The sequence below is a fragment of the Lacerta agilis genome, chromosome 12, assembly GCF_009819535.1.
Source record: "Lacerta agilis isolate rLacAgi1 chromosome 12, rLacAgi1.pri, whole genome shotgun sequence".
Classification (NCBI taxonomy): domain Eukaryota; kingdom Metazoa; phylum Chordata; class Lepidosauria; order Squamata; family Lacertidae; genus Lacerta; species Lacerta agilis.
In genome coordinates, this window is record NC_046323.1 from 49,267,294 (window position 1) to 49,290,920 (window position 23,627).

At 46.0% G+C, this 23,627-nt stretch overlaps 1 protein-coding gene across 2 annotated transcripts in view; it reads right to left on the reverse strand.

The window, feature by feature from the left end:
- Positions 1-23,627, reverse strand: part of CRHR2 (corticotropin releasing hormone receptor 2) — a 168,286-nt gene that overhangs the window by 139,276 nt on the left and 5,383 nt on the right. For both annotated transcript variants that reach the window (XM_033165868.1, XM_033165870.1), the window contains one exon: positions 5,094-5,187. In XM_033165868.1, the coding sequence (XP_033021759.1) occupies positions 5,094-5,187 (94 nt within the window). Of the gene's footprint in view, positions 1-5,093; positions 5,188-23,627 lie in introns of those variants that run through there.

The following is a 23,627-nucleotide window of genomic DNA, read 5'->3' on the forward strand; positions in this document are numbered from 1 at the left end:
CCCACAACCCCAAGCAGGTGACCCAAATTATGTTGAAAGGTGTTCTTTACAAGGTCGCCAGGCCCCTCATCCCAGAAGGCAAGTCTTAGAATCGAAGAAGAAGAAGAAGAAGAAGAAGAAGAAGAGGAGGAGGAGGAGGAGGAGTTTGGATTTGATATCCCACTTTATCACTACCCTAAGGAGTCTCCAAGCAGCTAACATTCTCCTTTCCCTTCCTGCCCTACAACATACACTCTGTGAGGTGAGTGGGGCTGACAGACTTCAAAGAAGTGTGACTAGCCCAAGGTCACCCAGCAGCTGCTTGTGGAGGAGTGGAGATGCGAACCTGGTTCCCCAGATTACGAGTCCACCGCTCTTAACCACTACACCACACTGGCTCTCCTCATAGCCTCATAGCATTGTAGAGACTCAACTTCCCTCCCTCAAAGGTGCCTAAGGGAGCTTAACTAACTTTACCCTGCCTGTTGGATTCTCACACATACCTGCCAACATTTGGCCTAATCAACGTATTGAAAGGAAATTCTCATAAAGGAAACGAGCAACCCAACAGATGTGGGGCAGAGAGGAACTGAAGGAAGAGGCAGGAATCAGTTCCATGCTGTGCTGCAAGGTAACCTTCTTTCGAAAGTGCTTTGCGCAGATTGTTGCTAAAATTCAGGATCGACAGTGCTCTGAAAGCATCGAGACACTTTATCCCTCCCATTTGCACACACGTTAGATTGTAAAGTTAGCAAACGGAGTGTGTGTCAAGTTCCAGTCTTCCATGAGCGAACGATGTTGCCAAGTTTTGAAAATCAACACCTAGGCGCCCGAGAAAGTGAGGGAGCTTGAGGGAGCGAGGAAGAGTTGCCCATATAAAAAAAGAGAAAGAAAATCAATGGACTGATTCCGTTCACCCACACGATACAAATGCACTTGAAAATCCCCTTTGTCATTTTTATTTTGGGAAGCAAAAAAGGCTGCGGGGCTGAACGGGGAACATTCTTCAGTTGAAGCAAAGGTCAGTCTTGTTCGTGAGAAGCCAGGCAGACTGAAGGCAGACCGGGAGAGCAGAGCACCATTAAAAAGCATAGATCCTATGAACAAGTACTGTATTTTTTGCTCCATAGGGTGCACCGGACCATAGGGCGCACCTCGTTTTTAGAGGAGGAAACAAGAAAAGAAATATTTTTTCTGGTTTTCCTCCTCTAAAAGCCCTGTTTTTTTTTGAGGATCAACTAAAAGTTTTGCAGCTTTTTTTGCAAAGGGAAAAGCCCTGTTTTTTGAGGATCAGCTAAAAGTTTTGCAGCTTTTTTTGCAAAGGGGGAAAAGCAAAGCTCCTTTTGCATAGGGGGGAAAGCAAAGAAGAAAAGCCCCATTTTTATGGGGTTCAACTCACATTTCTGCAGCTTCTAAAGGAAAGGGAGCCTTTTCTACAGTTTCCAGAAAGCTAATCTAATCAGCCAGTCACATGTCGCTAGGGAAACAAACAACCTCCCTCTGCAGCACATTCAACAATGGAGGCCTGGGCAAGGGGGCGGGGCTGAAAGGGAGCCGGGACTCTTATCTCTCTCCCGATCTCTTGCTGATCAGCTGCTGAGCGGGGTCCTTTCAACACCCCCTTTTCTCTTTGTAAAATAAAAAGCATGATCCTATTTTGGCCCCTGGGCAATTCAGCTCCAGGGACCACCATTTGCTCCATAAGATGCACAGATATTTCCCCTTACTTTTTAGGAGGAAAAAAATGTGTCTTATGGAGCGAAAAATACGGTAGTTCTTCAGCACAACTGATGCTCTCCACCCCTCTCCATCTCACAACGTTCCTGTGAGGTAGGTGAGGGTCACCTAATGAGCTTCATGGCTGAGTGAGGATCTGAACCCTGGTCTTCCAAGTTATTTCATAAAGTGGTTATTGTGTGTCTTGAATGCAACTGGCTCACAAACACCCACACAATCCCAGTTTTCTTTTAAAATCATAATGGCAAATGATTGCCCTCTTGCCAAGAGAGGTTGGAAAATTCCGATAAAAACCAAGACAGGAGCAGAAATTGTCCATCTTTGCTTCGCCATCTGACATCAGGAATGGAAATCTATCTGACAAATACAACCGGTATTCACCGCTGGTGTTGCTTGCAGTCCGTAAATGGTACAACATTGATTACATCCCTGTCCCCCACATTATTATTTTTTTCATCATGTTCCCTTTGCATTTAAATGAATGTGGTGGAATAAGGTAATGACAATGAAATTTACGCAATTAATTGCGTGCGTTCTGCACCTAATGTAATTTTGTTGCAGCACACAGAGAGGCAAATAATGTAGCTTTTGGCAGAAGTCGAACTGCAGTGGAATGGAAACAGTACTGCGTGCAGTGGGTACAGGCTGGGGGTGGAAAACGATGCCTGCTTACATCCCTTCTGTTATGCACAAACACATATACACATGCACATGTATGCAGCCACAAAGGGAGAGGTAGGGGGGAATCTGCTCTGCTAGTTCCTTTGCCTCAACCCTCCCTCTTTCCTCTACTTGCTGCAGTCATTCTTCAGGCTGACCATATGGGTTACACTATTTTTAATGCAGAAGTTTTGCACAGGATCATTCAGGCATCTGGTTTAACCTCCTCCTCAATGCAAGAAATCCAGAGTTAGTGTATCCTCAACAGATAACTGCTCAGCCTCTGCTTGAAGACCTCCACCACCTCTCCAAGTAGCTAGTTGCATTGTCAAACTGCCCTTCTCATCAAGAATTCCCCCCTAATGTCCAACTGAAATCTACCCTCCTGTTAACTAGGGATGGAGGAATCTGCCCTTTTTTTGGTTCTCTCCGTTTCTCATTTTTCCACTCTTAAAGTACATTACTGCGGCAATCTGCAACGTCCCTTAAAAAACAAACAAACAAACAAACAAAAAACAAGCCACAAAATCTCCATAGTAATGTCTCAGTGGCCTGCTGTGAATTTCTCCTGATAATCACAACTTTCGTATTCAGTTTTGAGAAATAGAAACATTTTTGCCAACCATTTCACCTAATACAGTGCATCTTTGAAAGTTACGCTCTCCATTACATGCATTTTACACGCGCCCGTTGCCCACGATACATGCATTTTTGTGCACACTGCTTGGCTGGAGAACTGCATTGCAAAATTCAGAAAAGCATGAATTTCGAAACAAAAAAAAAAAAAAAATTCCTTCCAGTAGCACCTTAGAGAACAATTAAGTTTTTTCTTGGTGTGAGCTTTCGTGTGCATGCACACTTCTTCAGACTATGGCAGACTAACACGGCTACCTACCTGTAAATGAATTTTGAAGGATGGCTGCATTATATTCCACATATGGCTTTGGAAAGTGCGAATTTGCTAAGTTTGCCTTTAAATGTGAACTAATTCAGTCATTTGCCTTCCACCATCATACAGCAGCAGGAGAATTTTTTTTATATTTTTTTTAATCCTTCAGTTGAGAACTATTTGCCAGGATTGAATGTCAACACCCTTGGGAGGTTCCAATTTCGTGGGCAGGGAAGCATAACAGGTTTGTTTGTTGCAAACTACATTGTAGTTTTATTGTAGTGTTCAAAATCTTATTTAAGAAGACCACAAATTTGGAGGGGGGGGGGTTAAAAAAAGAAGAGCACTTAATTTGGAAGAGAAAGCCAACCGACAACAACAAACCATTCCGCAATAAGAAATAAGCTGTAGCTTTAGAGCAGTTAGCCAACGGAATGAATAACTATAAAGGAGGAACTCAGGAAATCAGAACGATTGCAGTGTTGGCGGGTGCAAACAGGAACCAGCCCACAGAAATGGCACTTCCGTTCAGACCCAGAAGTCAGCTGGATTGGCAGCTGAATTTTATTTGGACACTGGTGATCAAAGGACAGTGTGTTGCGTGTTTAGACCTTTTAACCCTCCCCTAAAATAAATTCAGACAAGACTCAAATGGGTCCCCTTCCTCCAAGAGAAATATTCCCCTTTAGGGTCATGCAAGGTGGCTTCTGAAGGTGCTCCCAGACTATTTTCAGGCACCACCAAATTCAGTGTTTGCGCAAGTAGAGCTGATTTGGAGCTTCTGTGCCACAAACCCTGGGTCACACCGATCAGAAATTAGATCGTTATAACAAAAGAAAAAAAAATCTGTATTGAAAATCGTGTTTTACAATTTCTTGCTCTCTGGCACCACCTGGTGTTGCATGTGTATAGTACATTCAAATTGCTGTTTCTTTACTAATGTAGCTGAGCCCTCTGTCCTTGCCCACAAACTGGTCTTTCCGAGATAAGGAAAGTGGAATAAAAGCCACTGGAAATGGGATGACGCTTGCTGGATACAACATCGTATAACCTCCCCAGAAACAACTCAGAATGATTGCTCAGCAACTAGCCGACCTCATTTAACCTCCCTGCAAACTTTGTACAAACATATAGGGATCAAATACTCAATAAAACAGGTCATCTGGAAGTAGGGAAGGAGGAGAAATTTGATTCAGTGCACATTTAAATCCAAATCTATCAAATTTTCCCTTTTCAAAAGAATGTGAGAACTAGCAGGGGAAAGTGAAAACAGCATATAAAAATGCATTATATTGGGAAAGATTGATTGCAAAAATACTTACATTAGTCAAGGCATATAAAACGTGTTTACTTGGAGAAATTTAGCCGTACAATGCTTATGAATTAATGTCTCAACAAACGAAACTGACTTGTAAGAATGTTACATAGAAAAGAATACGAGAGAGACATTGCACACACCTTTGTAAATCCAGAAAATCTTTAATAAAAAATACTTTTTTAAAAAAAGAAAAGAAAAAGGAAAGCAGATTGCTGCAAAATGTTGACAACTGGATTTGCGGTTGGTTAAATGAGAAACTGAGAGAATCGAAACGGAGTCCACAGACAAGGGGAAGAAGGCAACAGCCCTAACCCATTGCATGTCTCTATCACTTGATATTTAGAGGTAACATGGCTCTGAATATGTAGGTTCCATTTCACTATCACGGCCGAAAACAATCAAACCCGGCAACCAACTGAAATACCTCTGTCACACAAAATTCCCTTTTTAAGCTGTCTAAGCCAGTGGGCGTCTCTTACTAATTAGACGCTATCTCAAGGTCGTTATTACCTGTCAAATTGTGATGGGAGGACCATTCTTCACAGTATCTCTCCAGCAGAGCTGAGAAGGGCAGGCTTGCGGAAGAATCACAGTGCAGAACCAGCTGAGAGAGAGGAAGGAGACAACAAGATTTGTTAGTAGGAAAAGTGAAGGGAGAAAGAATAGAAAACACAGGCTTTGTTAGGGGAAGAAGTGTTGTAGAATCACAGATTAAAGTTGGGGCAGACCGGAGATAATCTAAATCAAACCAATGGGTGCTTCCCCCCCCCCCCCATAACCCCCAGCTTTCATTTTAAAGAGAGTAAGTTTAGCCCTTCTAGAACCTGAAATATGACACAAAATGCACAAGTACTATTACATTTCCCCAAGAAATTAGCCTTTCAGTGTCTTACTCGGCTGTTCCTCTGGGGAGAAAGTTACGTGGACACTTGTGGCCCCAACCTTTCTTCCAAGAAGCTCAAGGTCATAGCTCTCCTCCTCCCCATTTCACCCTCACAACAATCCTGCGAGGTAGGTTAGGTTGAGAGTGAGTGAGTAGCCCAAGGTCACCCAGGGAACTTCGTGGCTGAGTAGGAAGCACTCATCCTTCCTCTGATAGGAAATGTTCTGAAGGAGAGAGGAGACCAAAAATGGGGTGGTGGTGTCAAGGAGGGTAAGTTCGAGGGAGTGAGAAATGTCCTTAATTTCACCTGAGGAATGTTAGAGGGTATGTTATATGTCTTTCCACAATTTCCGACTCATTCCCCCATCACTTTCCTAACTAGGGTTGCCATATTTTGAGGAACAAAAAAGAGGACACATTTGCTGATTTCATACTTCTTCTTTGGCAATCACTCGTAGCCATGTAAGATTGTCTTCCATAAACACAGCTTTAAGACTGAGTCCGTAAGTGACTATGGAGGCCAATTCTGGATCCATACACCCTACCACAGTGGGGACATTGGTTTCCGGGTGGGAGTTGATCACGGTGAGGGTTTGCCAAGCGTGGCTTCCTCTTAGCACGTTTCTCCCTTGCGTCCTGAGTCTGAGCATCTTCAAAGTCCCTGACACCTTTGGTAAAGGCTGTTCTCCAACTGGAGCACTCACAGACAGGCCAGTGTTTCCCATTTGCTGGTGTTTATACTACATTTTAAAAAAAAGATTTGCCTTGAGAGAGTCTTTGAAACTCTTTTGTTGACCGCAGGCATTATGCTTTCCATTTTTAAGTTCGGAATAGAGTAGTTGCTTTGGAAGACGATAATCAGGCATCCACACAACATGACCAGTGCAACGTGAGAGCCAGTGTGGTGTAGTGGTTAAGAGTGGTAGACTCGTAATCTGGGGAACCGGGTTCGTGTCTCCACTCCTCCACATGCAACTGGCTGTGGGGAGCCAGGAAGCTTTAGTCCCAGCAAGTGCTTCTTTGGGGCAAGACCTGAGTTGCTGTGCTCATTAGACCTGACACTCCTGTGGTGTAGTGGTTAAGAGCGGTAGACTCGTAATCTGGGGAACCGGGTTCGTGTCTCCACTCCTCCACATGCAGCTGCTGGGTGATGTTGGGCTAGTCACACTTCTCTGAAGTCTCTCAGCCCCACTCACCTCACAGAGTGTTTGTTGTGGGAGAGGAAGGGAAAGGAGAATGTGAGCCACTTTGAGACTCCTTCAGATAGTGATAAAGCGGGATATCAAATCCAAACTTTCCTCCCCCTCCTCCTCCTCCTTCTTCTTCACACACACACACATGAACAATCCCTGCTTCCAGCTAAGCCTGAGATAAAGGCTCAGGGGTTTGGCTCCAGGCTGTAGAGCTACCACAGCCTGGGGCCATTTAAAGGATCCCCCAGCCTGGCGCTGGTTCGCAAGTGAGCTGGGGGAGCACCGGCGCTGGCTCAGCTGTGGAGCCTCACAGGCACACACGTGCCCAAACAAAAAACGAAACAAAACAAAAAAACCCAGTCATTTCTTGAAAATTGTAAAAATCTGCCCAGGTGGAGATGTTGGCTCTTGAAAGGAGGATAGGCCCAGGGCACCCTAGACATATGACAATCCTACCTAACCACAAAGTAGCCTTTAAGAAAACAAGGTGGATTTGTGGCACTTGGGTGTCAGAATGCTTTGGTAGACCTACATCTCCAGTATGTATCTGAATCCCTCCTGCAAATCACCAACAGTCTGGAGACAAGAAGTCACAGAGGTCAGTGTTCCTTGCGTGTTCAGACCTTTAAACCTCCCCCTTAAATAAATTCAGAGAAGACTCAAATTTTTGCTTTGGTTTTTGGCAGAATTTAGGCCACAACTTTATTGATTACAGCAAGTGAGTGGTTGCATAGGCTCTGGTTCGACTAGCTCCCTGCACTGTGGCAAGTAGCGCTGACCCAGGTCACCAGCATAGGTCAGCCAAGGGTGAACACCTGGAACAGTGGAAAGCCGGGGACAAGCTAGTCCACCACCCAGATGTCCCCCTGGACTCAGGCATGGGCGCAACCCTTCTCAGGGTTGGCCAAACCATTGAGTCCCTGGATTCCTTTAATGGAATACCCTTCGCTTAGGGATGGTGAGAGCGCTCCCCCATCCCTATCACCTGAACCAGAGCCTATCCGCAACCTTACAAGTTGTGACGATGTGCTACGCAGCAGGCGAAACCCAAATGGCACCAGCCAATCAGCCAAGTTGGGAAAATTTCTGCCGTTCCCTTGTCCCAACGACACACGAGGGCATAGCAAGGTGAAGCACACAAGCCCTAAAATTAGGGAGAGGTGGGCGGGTGTTCCGATGCACTGACCAAAAGAGGAAGCTCTGGGTCACATGCATGGGCATATATAGGTCCCTTGATCCATTTGACTAGCATCCCATTGGCCTGATTAAGCCCAGCAACAAGGGACCTACCAATAGGGTGTTGTGGCTATCCAATCGTACCCACCCACAACACAGGGTTTGGTTGCCAGGTCTCACCGCAACATGTGCCCTCTTTGAGGGAGGACACGATTTGTTGCAGAATGCATAGCTGGCTGTCATTCACCAGAGGCTAGACACTGTGAATGCCTGGGTGGGTGAACCCAAAGGTGTCCTTTCACTGCCAATGCTGCTGCTCCTCTGAAATTTCATATTTAGCTTTTCATCAGCGACATCTGCCACATTCTTGAAACCTTCTGGGCTCAGTCTCCAAACAATGAAGGATTCCTTCATGCATGAGTCACTGGGCAATTTAAGGCATACACCCGATGCACAAGGTGGAGGAACAACAACTAATTTTGTTCTGAATTATGGTCCACCGAAAGCTCCCGGCGGAGCTAGCCTTGGGAACAATTCAAGGCACCTTCCAGCTCTGCCTATAAAATTATATATTTGAGATGAAAAGAGATCAATTGCTATGTTCCAGGGCAATTACGGTGTGATCAGACGCTCCCTCATATGAAATTACACGATGCTGCCAACGGAAATTTGGGGCAGACAAAAAAAAAAAAGGCTTATTCACATAATGCCAGATGAAAGAATGGAATTTGATGCCGCCAGAAATGGCCGCTGGCTTAGGACCAAAGCAGACAAGATGATGGACAACTGAGGTCCCTCTTTCTCTAATTATGTGTTTGTGCGTGCTATATCCAATTTGCATGTTTAATTGGGGTTTTAAACCCAAATGAAATATATAGTACAGTGGTACCTCAGGTTACAGGAGCTTCAGGTTACAGGCGCTTCAGGTTACAGACTCCGCTAACCCAGAAATAGTACCTCAGGTTAAGAACTTTACCTCAGGATAAGAACAGAAATCGCACGGCGGCAGCGGGCAGCCCCATTAGCTAAAGTGGTACCTCAGGTTAAGAAGAGTTTCAGGTTAAGAGCGGACCTCCGGAACGAATTAAGTTCTTAACCCGAGGTACCGCTGTAATGGCAGAGGAGTGGGAGGGAGAAGAAAGAGATGCACATAGAGAACCTGCATGTCTCCATCTATGCATTTAAATCACTAAGATACCATTTTAACAGCCCTGGTCTCCCCAAAGGATTCTGGGAATTGTGGTTTGTTAAGGGGGCTGACGGACTTCAATTCCATTCCCTGAATTATACTTCCCAGAGTTCCCCGGGAAATGTGTGTGGGGGGTGTTGTTGTTTTTTGTTTTTGTGAGGGGTGTTGTTGTTTGGTTTGGTTTTCGTGTTATTGGTTTGTGCATTTTTTTAATACTGTGATGAAGGGCAGTATCTAAATTTAATAAATGAGAATAACAACAATAATTGCCATGGCTTCCCCCAAAGAATTCTGGAAGCTGCAGTTTGTCAAGGATGCTGAGAGTTGTTTTAAGCGATCATAGAATCATAGAGTTGTAAGAGACCACAAGGGCCATCCAGTCCAACCCCCTGCCAAGCAGGAAACACCATCAAAGCATTCCTGACAGATGGCTGTCAAGCCTCTGCTTAAAGACCTCCAAAGAAGGAGACTCCACCACACTCCTTGGCAGCAAATTCCACTGCCGAACAGCTCTCACTGTCAGGAAGTTCTTCCTAATGTTTAGGTGGAATCTTCCCTCTTGTAGTTTGAATCCATTGCCCCGTGTCCGCTTCTCTGGAGCAGCAGAAAACAACCTTTCACCCTCCTCTATATGACATCCTTTGATATATTTGAACATGGCTATCATATCACCCCTTAACCTTCTCTTCTCCAGGCTAAACATACCCAGCTCCCTAAGCCGTTCCTCATAAGGCATCATTTCCAGGCCTTTGACCATTTTGGTTGCCCTCTTCTGGACACGTTCCAGCTTGTCAGTATCCTTCTTGAACTGTGGTGCCCAGAACTGGACACAGTATTCCAGGTGAGGTCTGACCAGAGCAGAATATTCACCTCAGAGACAGGGCACAATCTAGTGGGGGGCAGGGCCGGACTTGGGTGGGGGGCATCGTGTGTGTGACGTCATGCACACATGATGGGCCCCACTCATGTTGGGCGCAACTTGGAGCTGCTGCTCAGAGAACTGCCATTCCCAGAATCCCCTGGGGAAAAGGCTTGGTTGTTAAGCCATTCTGGAAATTGTAGCTCTGAGGGAAACCAGACTGCAGCTCCCAGAATCCTTTGAGGGAAGCCATGGCTGCCAGCAAGGTTGTTCTTACTCCTTAATAACTCTTGATATATATTATTGCTGTGCTGTGTATTTTGGGTCAGAACGGAGCGCAATAAAGCTGTGTGTGATTAAAGTTGCATCGCAGTGCTTCGGATATGTGGTGTGGATGTGGTCCTTGTCAACCACCTCGGGTGCCATGACAGAAAGCGGGTGCAAAAATGTAATAAATAGGGGAATGCAGCCCTCCAAGTGAAAAGGGTTATCTACCCCCAACCTGACTCGAATTGGAGATCCAGGCAAAGCGTCCATTCCCACCCCCTGCCTTGTAAATGGAGATTTCAGAGCCTGAATCTTGGTTCCTTAATCTTTCACTTCTCAATGAGCTGTTAAAAAAAACAAAAACGAGGTATCATGCCAGCGGGGTGAGGGGAGTACGAACTCTATCCAACATTTCTATTTGTGATATCAAAAGCCGCTTGGGATAATCCTTTGAGGTATTTACAGTGGTAGAGAGGCAAATGAGATGTCAGATTAAAGCACAGGTTTGCAAGAAAGCGGTGCTTTTTGCCACTTCTCCCTCAAAACGAGACAAGAGGCAGGGAGACGGGGAGACGGGGACACAAGTATAGACTGAGTTTCTAAAAAACAGCCATAGCTAGCTGCTATGGTCAGCTGCGAGAGGTATGGCTTCACGATATTAGAAATTAGACTTCAGTGGTGTTACGGAATATTCACAAGCATCTCAACTGCTCGGCGGCTTGAAAGAGGAACCATACTGTATTGCTACCCAAGAACCAGTGCAAGTGAGTACAATTGGTGGAAAGGGGTGAAGCAGGGAAGGGAACAGGCAGGACTGTCGAAGCATCATTCAACTGTCAGCAGTGGATATTATGGCAGCAGAAAAAAAGAAGGAAAGCTGAGTCACTGAGGCTTCCTTTATTGGCTCTGCCAGGACCAAATGCCCTTTGGATCCTCCTCTCTCCTGCATGTTGACAAACATAGAAATACAACATCCCATAACTTCCTCCACTGGGGTCTGTTAAGCATGGCTGCACCAGAGGGCTTGGCGAGACCCGCAAACTGGCCACTTGGATCCTCCTCCCACCACAACCACCGAACAACCTTCTCCAATAGCCACCCCACCTGGGCATTATGTAACCCTGCGGAAAAGTTGGGACCTGAAGTTTTCCTCCTCCCTCCCCATTCCTTTTTCCTTTTGTATCAGAAGGCTGGATACTTCTTTCCTTATCTTTGAGGCAGTTCTACTTCTTTGTAACATCTGAGTCCAGGACAGGCCGTAAATGATCTTTACCCTTTTCTGGCGGTGGATGGTATGCCAGCTTCAGCCATTCTTGGACAGGGGTAGCCTGGGCACAGCGATTCATGCAGTGGCAAACTCAAGACTCAATGATTGCAATGCACACTATGTGAGGTGACCATTGCTTCTGTCCCAGAAGCTCCAGATGGTGCAAAATGTTGAAGCTAGATTGCTGATGGGGACAGACAGTTTCCAGAACATAATTTCAGTGATCAAAATGCTGCACCAGCTTCCCATATGCTACCAGATCAGGTTCAAACTTCTTGTATGAATTTACAAGGCGCTAACAATTTCATAGAATCATAGAGTTGCAAGGAACCCCGAGGGCCATCTAGTCCAACCCCCTGCAATGCAGGAATCATAGAATCATAGAATCATAGAGTTGGAAGAGACCACAAGGGCCATCCAGTCCAACCCCCTGCCAAGCAGGAAACACCATCAAAGCATTCCTGACAGATGGCTGTCAAGCCTCTGCTTAAAGACCTCCAAAGGAGGAGGCTCCACCACACTCCTTGGCAGCAAATTCCACTGTCGAACAGCTCTTACTGTCAGGAAGTTCTTCCTAATGTTTAGGTGGAATCTTCTTTCTTGTAGTTTGAATCCATTGCCCCGTGTCTGCTTCTCTGGAGCAGCAGAAAACAACCTTTCTCCCTCCTCTATATGACATCCTTTGATATATTTGAACATGGCTATCATATCACCCCTTAACCTTCTCTTCTCCAGGCTAAACATACCCAGCTCCCTAAGCCGTTCCTCGTAAGGCATCGTTTCCAGGCCTTGGACCATTTTGGTTGCCCTCTTCTGGACACGTTCCAGGTTGTCAGTATCCTTCTTGAACTGTGGTGCCCAGAACTGGACACACGGTCAGACGAGGTCAGACAGGTCCCCCTCCCTGTAGACCTCCCAAGACCTACTGAAGACTTAAAAAAAATGTTCCTGTGGACTTTTAAATGGAATTCCTACAGTTTTCCTGTACTGAGTCTCTCACACACTGCTTAGGGATGACTGTGATTAAGCTGTGTACAAAACATTGACATAAATAATAAAGAAATCCACATTTTAAAAAAATCAAGAATAATCTTTAGATCAGTGGCATGTGGTCCGTGGACTAGGAGATAAGTTAGTTACCTAAATGTTCCTGGTAAATTGGAGTATTCAAGTATTATATCAAAGCCTGGTGCCTCTTTTCCAAAGCTGAGAACCGTCTGCCTGACTTTCGGAGGGAGGTGCAAAGCTCAGGTGCACAAAGTTGCCCCTTGCCCCCCCCCCAATTGCCCCCGCAAGTTGGCGCCTCTGGCCTGGACTCTTTCCCTATTAAAAATTTCACTGCTGTACATGCATATTTTAAAATAATTTAAATGCGCGTTTCCCCCCTGAAAACAGTGCTTAAATGCACTTCGGAGCATGCCTAAAACCTCCGAGAATTGCATTGCAAAATTTGGTGCAAAATCTGTGCCGGATGGTTAACTTGTGACCTGTGCATTAATCCAGTCGCAACTTTTCAAAATGGAATTGGAAGCAATTGATTCCTCCAAGCAGCTCCACCCTCTGCCTGTTGGATTTATCCCCAAAAGTGTTTTACACTGGGGGGGCGGAGGGCGGGGAGCAAACACTCCTTCTGCCACCTCTGGCTTCTGAATCAACTCTGGCCACCGCCCATCACCGAACTGTCAAGCTGCATTTAAAAAATTGCTGCAAACCAGCCGCAACACACCCTGTTTTACATGATCAATGAAATGAGGAGAGAGAGAGAGAGAGAGAGAGAGAGAGAGAGAGAGAGAGAGAGAGAGAGATGCTGTACTTCAAAACGCCCGGTTTAAATTACATCCCGCTCACGCAGCTGTTCACTTCACAAGGCTGCTCCGGAGAGCACAGAGCCTGCTCAGCGTTTCTCAGCGAGAACAGGAAGGGAAAGGTTGAATGTCAGTCCTCCTCGAGGGCTCGGCTCCGGCTCCTGCAGAGTGCGAGGGGGCCTTTTTCTTACGCACACAGAAACCACTACCGTTCTCTCGCTTGGAGCCAAGCTACACCAACAAACAAGGGTTTCCATGTTTCACTGTTCTTCTCAAATCTGTCATGAAGGTCCTTTCGCACCAGGGGCTGAAGGTGGAGACAGCCGTGGGATGCAAACCATCCTTCCCTCTCTCCTATGAGTCGTTTGACCTAGGCCCAGAGACTGGCGGGGTCTTCTTCTCCCATTTCATGCAAGGTCAAAGTTCAGGCATCGGAAGCTGCTCTCTTACTACTGCTTCTGCCTTTTGCAAATCCCGTATCTGAAGTGACAGCAGGCCCCCACTCTCTCTCTCTCTCTCTCTCTCTCGGCTTGCAAAATTATTCATTGCCTATAATTTACAGCATTTATACCAGCGGGGTCCGATCCATTCTGGCAATCGGGGCACAACCCTTTCGAGTGGAATGTCAAGCAGTTGCTTTCACCTCCCCTCACACAAAAACCCCTCAAAGTCCTACACACCCTCCCACAATCCACTTAAATTTCAAGAGTGCTCCAGGAGACATTTCTGGCCAATCGGCTCTCTGGACCACTCAACCAAATTTTGATTCAAAAGCATTGCTATGGCCAGGAGGTCCCGCTCATCTGTCTCAAGGAAGAAAAAAAAGGCATGTGATAGTAAACTTATATTTTGACGGAGCTACTGATTTTTTATTATTATTATTAACTTTATTGCATCAATACAGAAGAATTTATTTTGGATGTCAAAAGACATTGATGAAGATATTTTCTCTGGAGTCTCTTTCCTTGCTCACACGGAGCTACTGATTCTTAGCCCTGGTTGTGCGGTTTTCCTTTTGTCATGCTGGCAATCTAGCCATAGCATAGAACGCTAATAGGTCTGCTGCTATAGTAGACTCAGGAGCCAGTTTGTTCTGAGGACCTGTTCTGAGCATGCTCAGAGCCTGTTTCCTTGAAGGCCACACCTACACAAAAGCAGAGCTTACGCCCCAGTTTTCCTGGTTGGCCTTGCTGCTTGTTTGTTTGTTTACTCCTCTCACTATTTATGTGAGGGAGCACCATTGGACACACTGTGAGTCTCTTGTTTGTAAAATAAATGTGTGTTGTTGTTTTTTTTTAAAAAAAAACCAAACAAACAAAAACTTACACTATTTTGCTGGAAGCTGCCCAGAGTGGCTGGGGAAACCCAGCCAGATGGGTTGGGTATAAATGTTGTTGTTGTTGTTGTTGTTGTTGTTGTTGTTGTTGTTGTTCAATGCCTGGAAGAACTTAATTATTGACTTGGCATTCCACTGCAGGGACAGCTTTGCTGGGTCCTTTTACAACACTAGGTGTGCAATTGGACAAGCTTAATCTGGTTTTATTTTATTTTATACTACAAGGACACCAGAGTCATGGCAGTTGCTTCCCTGGGGCTACCTGAAAGGGACAGCTATGGATGTTTAAACTAACTTGGAGCACCTGCAGCTGGGAAGCTGCTGCAGCTAACTAGGTCTGGACCTAATTAGAGCCTCCATCCAAGCCACTCTGAGCTTACTAAAAGAAAAAAAAGAAAATAATGAAAAAAGGATAATAAATAAATGCTGTCCCGCTTGGCAGAAAGAGCAGAGAAGCATTTCCTTTCCCAAAGCAACAACCGCCATAGATGTGGAAGAGGACCGCTTGTTTTATATGGAGGGGCCACCGTTCGGTGGTAGACCACATCCTTGGCAAGAAAAACCTCCCAAGTTCAGTCCCTGACATCTCTAGTTAGAAAGATCAGTTAACAGGTGATGGGAAACTCTTCTTTGCCTGAGAAACCCAAGGAGCCACTCCCAGCCCGAGCAGATGATGCTAGGATAGAGGAGCAATGGAACAGCGTCTTACAGTTCCCGTTTTGTGTTTGAAGGTCTCCCAACTCTCCTGCTTGTTGCTCTTAGGAGAGAAGGCCCACAGCTTTCCCTGCAGAAGGTCTCAGGTTTCATTTACATGCAGCAGAATTGGGGAAAGCCCTCTCTGTCTGAGTCCTCGGAGAGAGCGGCTCTCCAGGCAGAAGAAGGTTAGACCAGAATTTCCCAAACTTGGATCACCAGCTGTTTGGGGACTACAATTCCCATCATCCCTGACCATTGACCCTGCTAGCTAGGGATGGTGGGAGTTGTAGTCCAACAACAGCTGGAGATCCAAGTTTGGGAAACCTGGTCTAGATGATGTCCTGAGTCCCCTCCAGTTCTTGGGATGCCATAGAATCAATAAAAGCAAGCAAACCAGTCCCTTTGTCTAGGCAACGGGCTTTGGCTGACTAGTTAAGCACCACGATTAGCATAACCAAAGAAATTGTTCTGTGCCATAGAACAAAGGGATGGGCCTTGCCGTTAGGTAAGAGAACAATAGCCAGAGTTGCATGGGTGAGCTGAGCTAGGAGTAGATTGGAGACACAGAGACATGCTTTCTCTGTGGTGGATAGAGAAGCAAGATCTTTGGGGGCGTTAATCCTGGGAGCCCCTCCCATCTTATGCTCAGGTTGTATATATGTGCAAATAAAACCATGTATCCCAAGGACAGTCTAGCCTCCGTTGACCTTCATTCCAATGTGAGATGTAACATCACTGCAGCAGTCAAGTACAACATTTCCTGTCTGCCCAGAGTGGACACACAGGGGAGTGTTGCTCCAGCCAGGAGGACTTCCTGTCACACCTGGTCTGGAACATTCTCCCCCTGCGTGTGACCAGGTAGATGGGCGTGACCCTGACAGACCCTACAAAAGGGCCAGTCACGCAGCCATCTTCCCTTCTCCCTTCTCTCTCTTGACTCTTCCTGATGCTCTTACCGCTGTCTGCTGGCTCTCAGCCAGCAGCACATGGGCTCATTCCTCCCATGGGATGAACCCACACTCTCTTCTGTAGCTACAAGCTAAATCCTGCCTTCGGGGGTCAAACTGTGAACTGAATGTAAGTAAACCTCATTACTTTTAAGAGAAGACTGTTGTGTCTGTATTGTTTTTAAGAGGGAATTAAAGGGGAATTTACCAGGAACAATCCAATCTGGACAAGCCAGACTGGATTGCTTAACTCAAGAGATTCTAACGAATCTACCAACTAGCTTCCTGAGATATACAGGGGAATGTGCTCTGCTACCAGCTCACTAGCGTGAGCGAGGAAGGATAATATTTAATCAATATATCCTCTCCTACTATCCCACAATTCCAAGCAAAGTTAACCCTGGGTAAGCACTGGACACCCCCCCGAATCCCTCAGCACTTGGATATTGGGGGACACACATGCCAATAGACTCCCCCCCCTCCAGATACACACACAAAACACCAGTGTGTCTCCAGTGATTCAAAGCACTGGCGATTAGTCCATGGCATTCCAGAACCATCGGCACGCCAAGGGAGATCCCGTTCCAGCTTCCCAAGCCCCCTGATTGTCTCCTACTGGCGTGAAAGTTAAAGGGCCTGCAAAAAAGGGGGCACACAATTCGTTGTTAATCTCCATCTCGATTGCTTCGTATTTATTCGCCCTTCAAAAGCATTCAAGGAAGGCTTTCGGGAATTCAGCCAGGATTACTCTGATCTTTGTAGCGCTTTAATTAGTCTTATTTACTTAGGAAAATAAGGCCTATCGTGCTACGGAGTTTGGTAGCTCCTGTTGTTTAGCGTCTATAAATACAGACGGGTTCCCAAGCAAAGGCACCGAGCTAAGTGCACTTAGCCTTCACTGCAGCAGAGATGAGAAACAGCGTTTTTGTGCCGTTTGTTTTTACGGTGAAAATGCCACCCTAACGGATGACATTTCCGTGCAATTAGTCCCTATTTGTTCGCCTTCAAGGTTAAAACTGAGTTTGTGCAGCTCCATGCGAAGAAGAAGCAACTGTGAAATAACGTATTTCATTGTGGCGACTTTTCTCTGCAGGGTTTAGGGGGGACCCATGGGGCAAAATGGCCGCCCATCCCTGAGGGAACCCACTGTCAACATGGCTTCCCCTAAAGAATTCTGGGAGCTGTAGTTTGTTTAGGGTGAGGAGAGCCCTGTTTCCCTCACAGAGCTACAATTCCCAGAGTTCCCTGGGAAGAGGGATTGATTGCTAAACCACTCTGGGAATTGTAGAATTGAGCACGCTGCATTTTCAAAATAAAAAGAATAGGAACCTTCACCCACAGATTCTTTCTCTTTTGTGATGTGTTTTGCCACAGTATACTGTGATGTTTGCATTGTGACAGGAACAGGGGGTCTCCTATCAATACTCAGGCACCCTGAGCAAACTACATTTCCCAGGATTCTTTAGTTCCTAGCATACCTGAAGGAGCGTCTCCACCCCCACCATCCAGCTGTTTGGTGTTTTATCATGTTTTTAATATTCTGTTGGGAGCTGCCCAGAGTGGCTGGGGAAACCACTCTGCTATAAATTTATACCCGGCAGTGGGAATGTGTTCTATAATTTAAGTCAGTTGTTCTCAAACTTGGCCCTCCAGCTGTTTTTGGACTACAACTCCCATCATCCCTAGCTAGCAAGACCAGTGGTCAGGGATGTTGGGAACTGAAGTCCCCCCAAAAGCTGGAGATCCAAGTTTGGGAAACGCTGGCCTAAGTCTGTGGCGTGTGAAGGAATACTTTATTCCTTCACACGCCACAGACTTCAGCATTCAGCCTTGTTGGATGCAGCATTCAGCCTTGTTGGATGTCCCTGAGATGTGGTGTTGTGAGACCTTCGTACATCCTGTGCAATTTTGTACACTTCCACCAGGTCAACTCTCACTTGCTATGTCTCTTTACTAAACACCTCACTTTCCTCACAATAAAGAGTTTTTCACTGGGGGAGCTGTCCGTTCATTCCTGCTCTCGGCTTCCTGTTGTTTAACCAGTTCCTAATGTGCAAGAAGATTTCCTGGTTTTGCCCACACCTCATATTGATAGCGAACAACATACCACACAGTGGCTTTTACAAAACAAAATTCACATCTCAAAAGTCCCAGAGCTGTCTGGCAAATCCGTTTGGCACTTCTCACCCAGACAAGGAGGCCCTAGACACTACTGCAGACCTTCATGAATATTTACTGTTTCCAAAGCACTACAAAATGCAGGCTTGAATATCCTCTATTTTTAATGGGTTTTCTCTTTCATTTAGCCTACATCTTTTAAAAAAACAACATACACACACCCAAAAAACACTCAGAACAAAACCCATGTTTAAATTATTCAGGAGGCACTCTTGTACATCTCAGCAGATTCAAGAAGAATAGCGTTAATTTTTTAAAACTCGGGAAAGAAGGTCAACTGGAGGTTAGGATATCATTCACCCTAAGGTATATTTTGCTAAGCCTCCCCTAGGTACCATCTTTTTAATATACTTTTTTATTTATACTTTTCAGTTTTATATGTTTCACTGATTTTACAACTTTTTGACATTTCAAAACTTGACTTCCTTCCCCCTCTTTCTGCTGTTTCTTAAATTTATTTTTAATATCTTCTGCACATCCAAATTTATTTAATTTGCTCATTTATTCGTCTTCTTTAAATATATACTCTTACGAAACTGCAGGTTATTACAATAATCCTGTCAATGTTCTTATCTGTTTACAATTTGTAAATACTCAGTAAACCATTTCCATTCTTTTATTAAATGTTTGTTATCTTGATTTCTTATACTTCCAGTAAGTTTCACCATTTTTGCATATTCCATAAGTTTTCGTATCCATTCTTCCTTTTCTGGGACTTCTGCTTAATTCCATGAATAAGTTTCTATACAGTTTGGGCAGTTCTGTCCCTATAATCCCCCCCCCCAAAAGCTTCTGGGCTTTTTACAAACATTATTTTAAACATCCTTTTCATTTCATTATATATCATTTCCCAGTAAACCTTAACTACCACATATGGCAAAAAGAACCTTCCTTCTCTTTACATTTGAATTAGATTTATACATTTTTGCCAATTTACTCGGTGTTGGATACCATCGATATATCATTTTCATATAATTTTCTCTTAAGACTATAACATGCTGTAAATTTTATATCCATATTCCACAATGGTTCCCATGCTTCCATGTCCCCTAGGTACCATCCTAGATGGGAAAGAAAATAAGACAGGAATTAACTGGCCAGCTGCTCTATACATTTAAAACAACCTTACAGCACTTTCAAATGCCACAACAACAACAACAACAACAACAACTTATTATTTATACCCCGCCCATCCGGCTGGGTTTCCCCGCCAATCTGGGTGGCTCCTAACAGAATTAAAAACACGATAAAACATAGAATCATAGAGTTGGAAGAGACCACAAGGGCCATCCAGTCCAACCCCCTGCCAAGCAGGAAACACCATCAAAGCATTCCTGACAGATGGCTGTCAAGCCTCTGCTTAAAGACCTCCAAAGAAGGAGACTCCACCACACTCCTTGGTAGCAAATTCCACTGCCGAACAGCTCTCACTGTCGGGAAGTTCTTCCTAATGTTTAAGTGGAATCTTCTTTCTTGTAGTTTGAATCCATTGCCCCGTGTCCGCTTCTCTGGAGCAGCAGAAAACAACCTTTCTCCCTCCTCTATATGACATCCTTTTGTATATTTGAACATGGCTATCATATCACCCCTTAACCTTCTCTTCTCCAGGCTAAACATACCCAGCTCCCTAAGCCGTTCCTCATAAGGCATTGTTTCCAGGCCTTTGACCATTTTGGTTGCCCTCTTCTGGACACGTTCCAGCTTGTCAGTATCCTTCTTGAACTGTGGTGCCCAGAACTGGACACAGTATTCCAGGTGAGGTCTGACCAGAGCAGAATATAGTGGTACTATTACCTCCCTTGATCTAGACGCTATACTCCTATTGATGCAGCCCAGAATTGCATTGGCTTTTTTAGCTGCTGCATCACACTGTTGACTCATGTCAAGTTTGTGGTCTACCAAGACTCCTAGATCCTTTTCACATGTACTGCTCTCAAGCCGGGTGTCACCCATCCTTTATTTGTGCCTTTCATCAAACATTAAAAACTTCCCTGAACAGGGCTGACCTCTGATCTCTTCTAAAGTTCAGATAGTTGTTTATTTCCTTGACATCCACAGGGTGGGCACCACCACCGAGAAGGCCCTCTGCCTGGTTCCCTATAACCTCACTTCTCGCAGGGAGGGAACCGCCAGAAGGCCCTCAGAGCTGGACCTCAGTGTCCGGGCAGAACGATGGGGGTGGAGACTTTAAAAGAGGCTCAGACAAATTCAATGTAGGTAATCAATGTAAATCAAGTATATGTTATGTACTGAGTTGGATCCAAAATGCAGCAGTCTGATTGGTCCTAGAACAATAGAATCCAGAATGCAGCAGTCTGATTGGTCCTAGAACAATAGGATCCAGAATGCAGCAGTCTGATTGGTCCGCAGGAGCCACCCAATCCAGCTCCAGGTGGAAGTGAATCCGCAACCTGATTGGCATACAGGAGTATCCCGGAATTAGCCAATCACGTGGGGCCCACTGTGTAAATAATGTATATAAAGCAGACGTTTTGGGGGAACTTCCGTTCCTCACTACTATGAGCTGAATAAAGAGCATGAAATCCACACTTGACTCCCGAGTATATTTCAGTATATAATCGATGGCTAATAACTCCTGTGATTCCGTTCTACCTCCGTTTGTTGGAGGAAGTATGCTTCTGAATGCCACAGGAGACGTGACCACACTAGGAAGATGCAACTCTTAAAACTGAAATAAATCCAGCATAAATTTACCCTCAGGTAAATGTTCTGAAGTGTTTAAAAAACATTAAAATGACTATCAAGCAGACCTCCAGCACAGTCAAAATCTAGAAGTAAACCATCCCGTTTTTTAACTCGGGCGAAGCTTTGCATTTTTACTTGTTCACTGGTCTTCTATTGGGCCAAAAGATCAAGCTAGCTTCTGTGTTAAAACCCTCTTTTGTTTGAGCACATTCAAATGGCTCCCCCAGAGCAGCAGAACAAACACAAAGCCAAAACTTGAGAAGTCAAGTGTTTGCCAGAAATCCCATTAATAGACACTTATTCCTCCAGCCACTCAGTCATACCGGGAGGAAAATTGGGATGAAATTTGAAATATACTCGGAGTCAAGTGTGAATTTCATGCTCTTTATTCAGCTCATAGTAGCGATGAATGAATGTTTTCCCCACAACGTCTGCTATATATACATTATTTACACAATGGGCCCCACGTGATTGGCTAATTCCGGGCTACTCCTGTAGGCCAATCAGGTTGCGGATTCACTTCCACCTGGAGCTGGATTGGGTGGCTCCTGCGGACCAATCAGACTGCTGCATTCTGGATCCTATTGTTCTAGGATTCAGCTTAGCACATAACAAAATTCCAACTTAAATATGCCTCATAACCAGATATTATAGCTCAAAAGGTTTTTACTTGCATTCCAGCTGTACAAGATGCCCTGCAATATGTATTTTTGAAAGACACCAAAGCAGGGGCGTAGCTAGCTGCTGAGCTGCCGGGGGCGGCAAGCCAAGCGGCACCCATGGGGGCGGGGCGTCGCTCCGTGCGCATGATGTCATGACGCATGTGCACGGAACGACGCCTCTGCCCGGGCCAGTTGGCCCGCCCCTCTCCCGCTGCGCTCCGTGAACAGAGCCGTCCTGGGGAAAGGACAGGGGCAGGCCAGCGAGGGGAATGACACCCCCCTCGCTGGCCCAACCCTCTTTCAGCGGCTTTTTTCGCCACTGGCTGGAGGCGGGCCGTGCGCTGCTGCTCCTGGGTGATGGAGGGAGCGGCAGCGTGTGGGAGTGGTGGGAGGGGCCGCCGCTTGTCACCCAAAGTGCCGCCATTCGTTCCGTTGCCCCGGGAGCAGCAGCACCGCACACACTGTGCGCTGCTGCTCCCGCGGCGACGGAGCGAGCGGCGGTGCGTGGGGGTGACAAGCGGTGGCCCATCCTGCCACTCCCCACGCTGCCGGTCACCCCGGGAGGAGCAGCGCTGGGAGTGGCGGGAGGGGCCGCCGCTTGTCACCCCCACCCGCCGCTTGTCACCCCCACCCTCCCCTGTCACTGGGGGCGTACCGCCCTTACCGGCCCTCCCCAGCGACACCCCTGCACCAAGGATTCATCTTATCTTTTTTTATTCATATTGTCCCATCAGATGTCACCAGGGAAACCAGAAATGGGGCCTAGAGGCAACAGCCCTCTTCTGTGGTTCCCATCCAGCAAGTGGTGTGAAGAACATAATGAGAACTTGCTGGATCAGGCCCATCTTGTCCAGCATCTTGCTCTCACAAGGACCAGCCAGATGCCTGTGGGAAACGGGCAATCAGGATTCAAGCACAAGAGCCCTCTCCCCTCTTGCGAGAAATTTCCTAAGAGGCTTAGAGATGTCTCCTTGTTATGTACTGAGCTGAATCCTAGAACAATAGGATCCAGAATGCAGCAGTCTGATTGGTCCGCAGGAGCCACCCAATCCAGCTGCAGGTGGAAGTGAATCAGCGACCTGATTGGCCTGCAAGAGCAGCCAATCAGGCTCCTGGAGGAAGTGAATCTGCAACCCGATTGGCCTACAGGAGTAGCCCGGAATTAGCCAATCACGTGGGGCCCATTGTGTAAATAATGTATATATAGCAGACGTTTTGGGGGAAAGACTCATTTCTTGCTACTATGAGCTGAATAAAGAGCATGAAATTCACACTTGACTCCGAGTATATTTTACTCCTGCTGTGGAGGAGCTACTTCATTCAGGAGCTACTCAGAAGTAAGCCTCTTTCCCCAAATAATGTTGGAAGGTGTAGTTTGTTAAGGGTGCTTAAAGGTGTTAGGAGAACCCCTATTCCCCTCCTAGGGCTACAATTCCCAGTGGTTTAACAATCAGTCACTCTTCACAGAGGACTCTGGGAAATGAGGCTCAGAGGGAGGAATAGAGAGGTCTCCTAACAACTCTCAGCACCCTGAACAAACTACACCTCCCAGAATTCTTTAGGGGAAACCATGACTGTTTAAAGTGGTACACTACCGCTTCAACAACACGTGTGGTATCCAGGGCACATTGTGTTCCTTTTGCATACTCAGATACCAGGGATGCAGGTGGCGCTGTGGTCTAAACCACTGAGCCTCTTGGGCTTGCCGATTAGAAGGTCAGCGGTTCGAATCCCCACAACGGGGTGAGTTTCCGCTGCTCTGTCCCAGCTCCTGCCAGCCTAGCAGTTTGAAAGCACGTCAAAGTGCAAGTAGATAAATAGGTATGGCTGCGGCAGGAAGGTAGCTGGACCTCAGTGTCCGGGTAGATTGATGGGAGTGG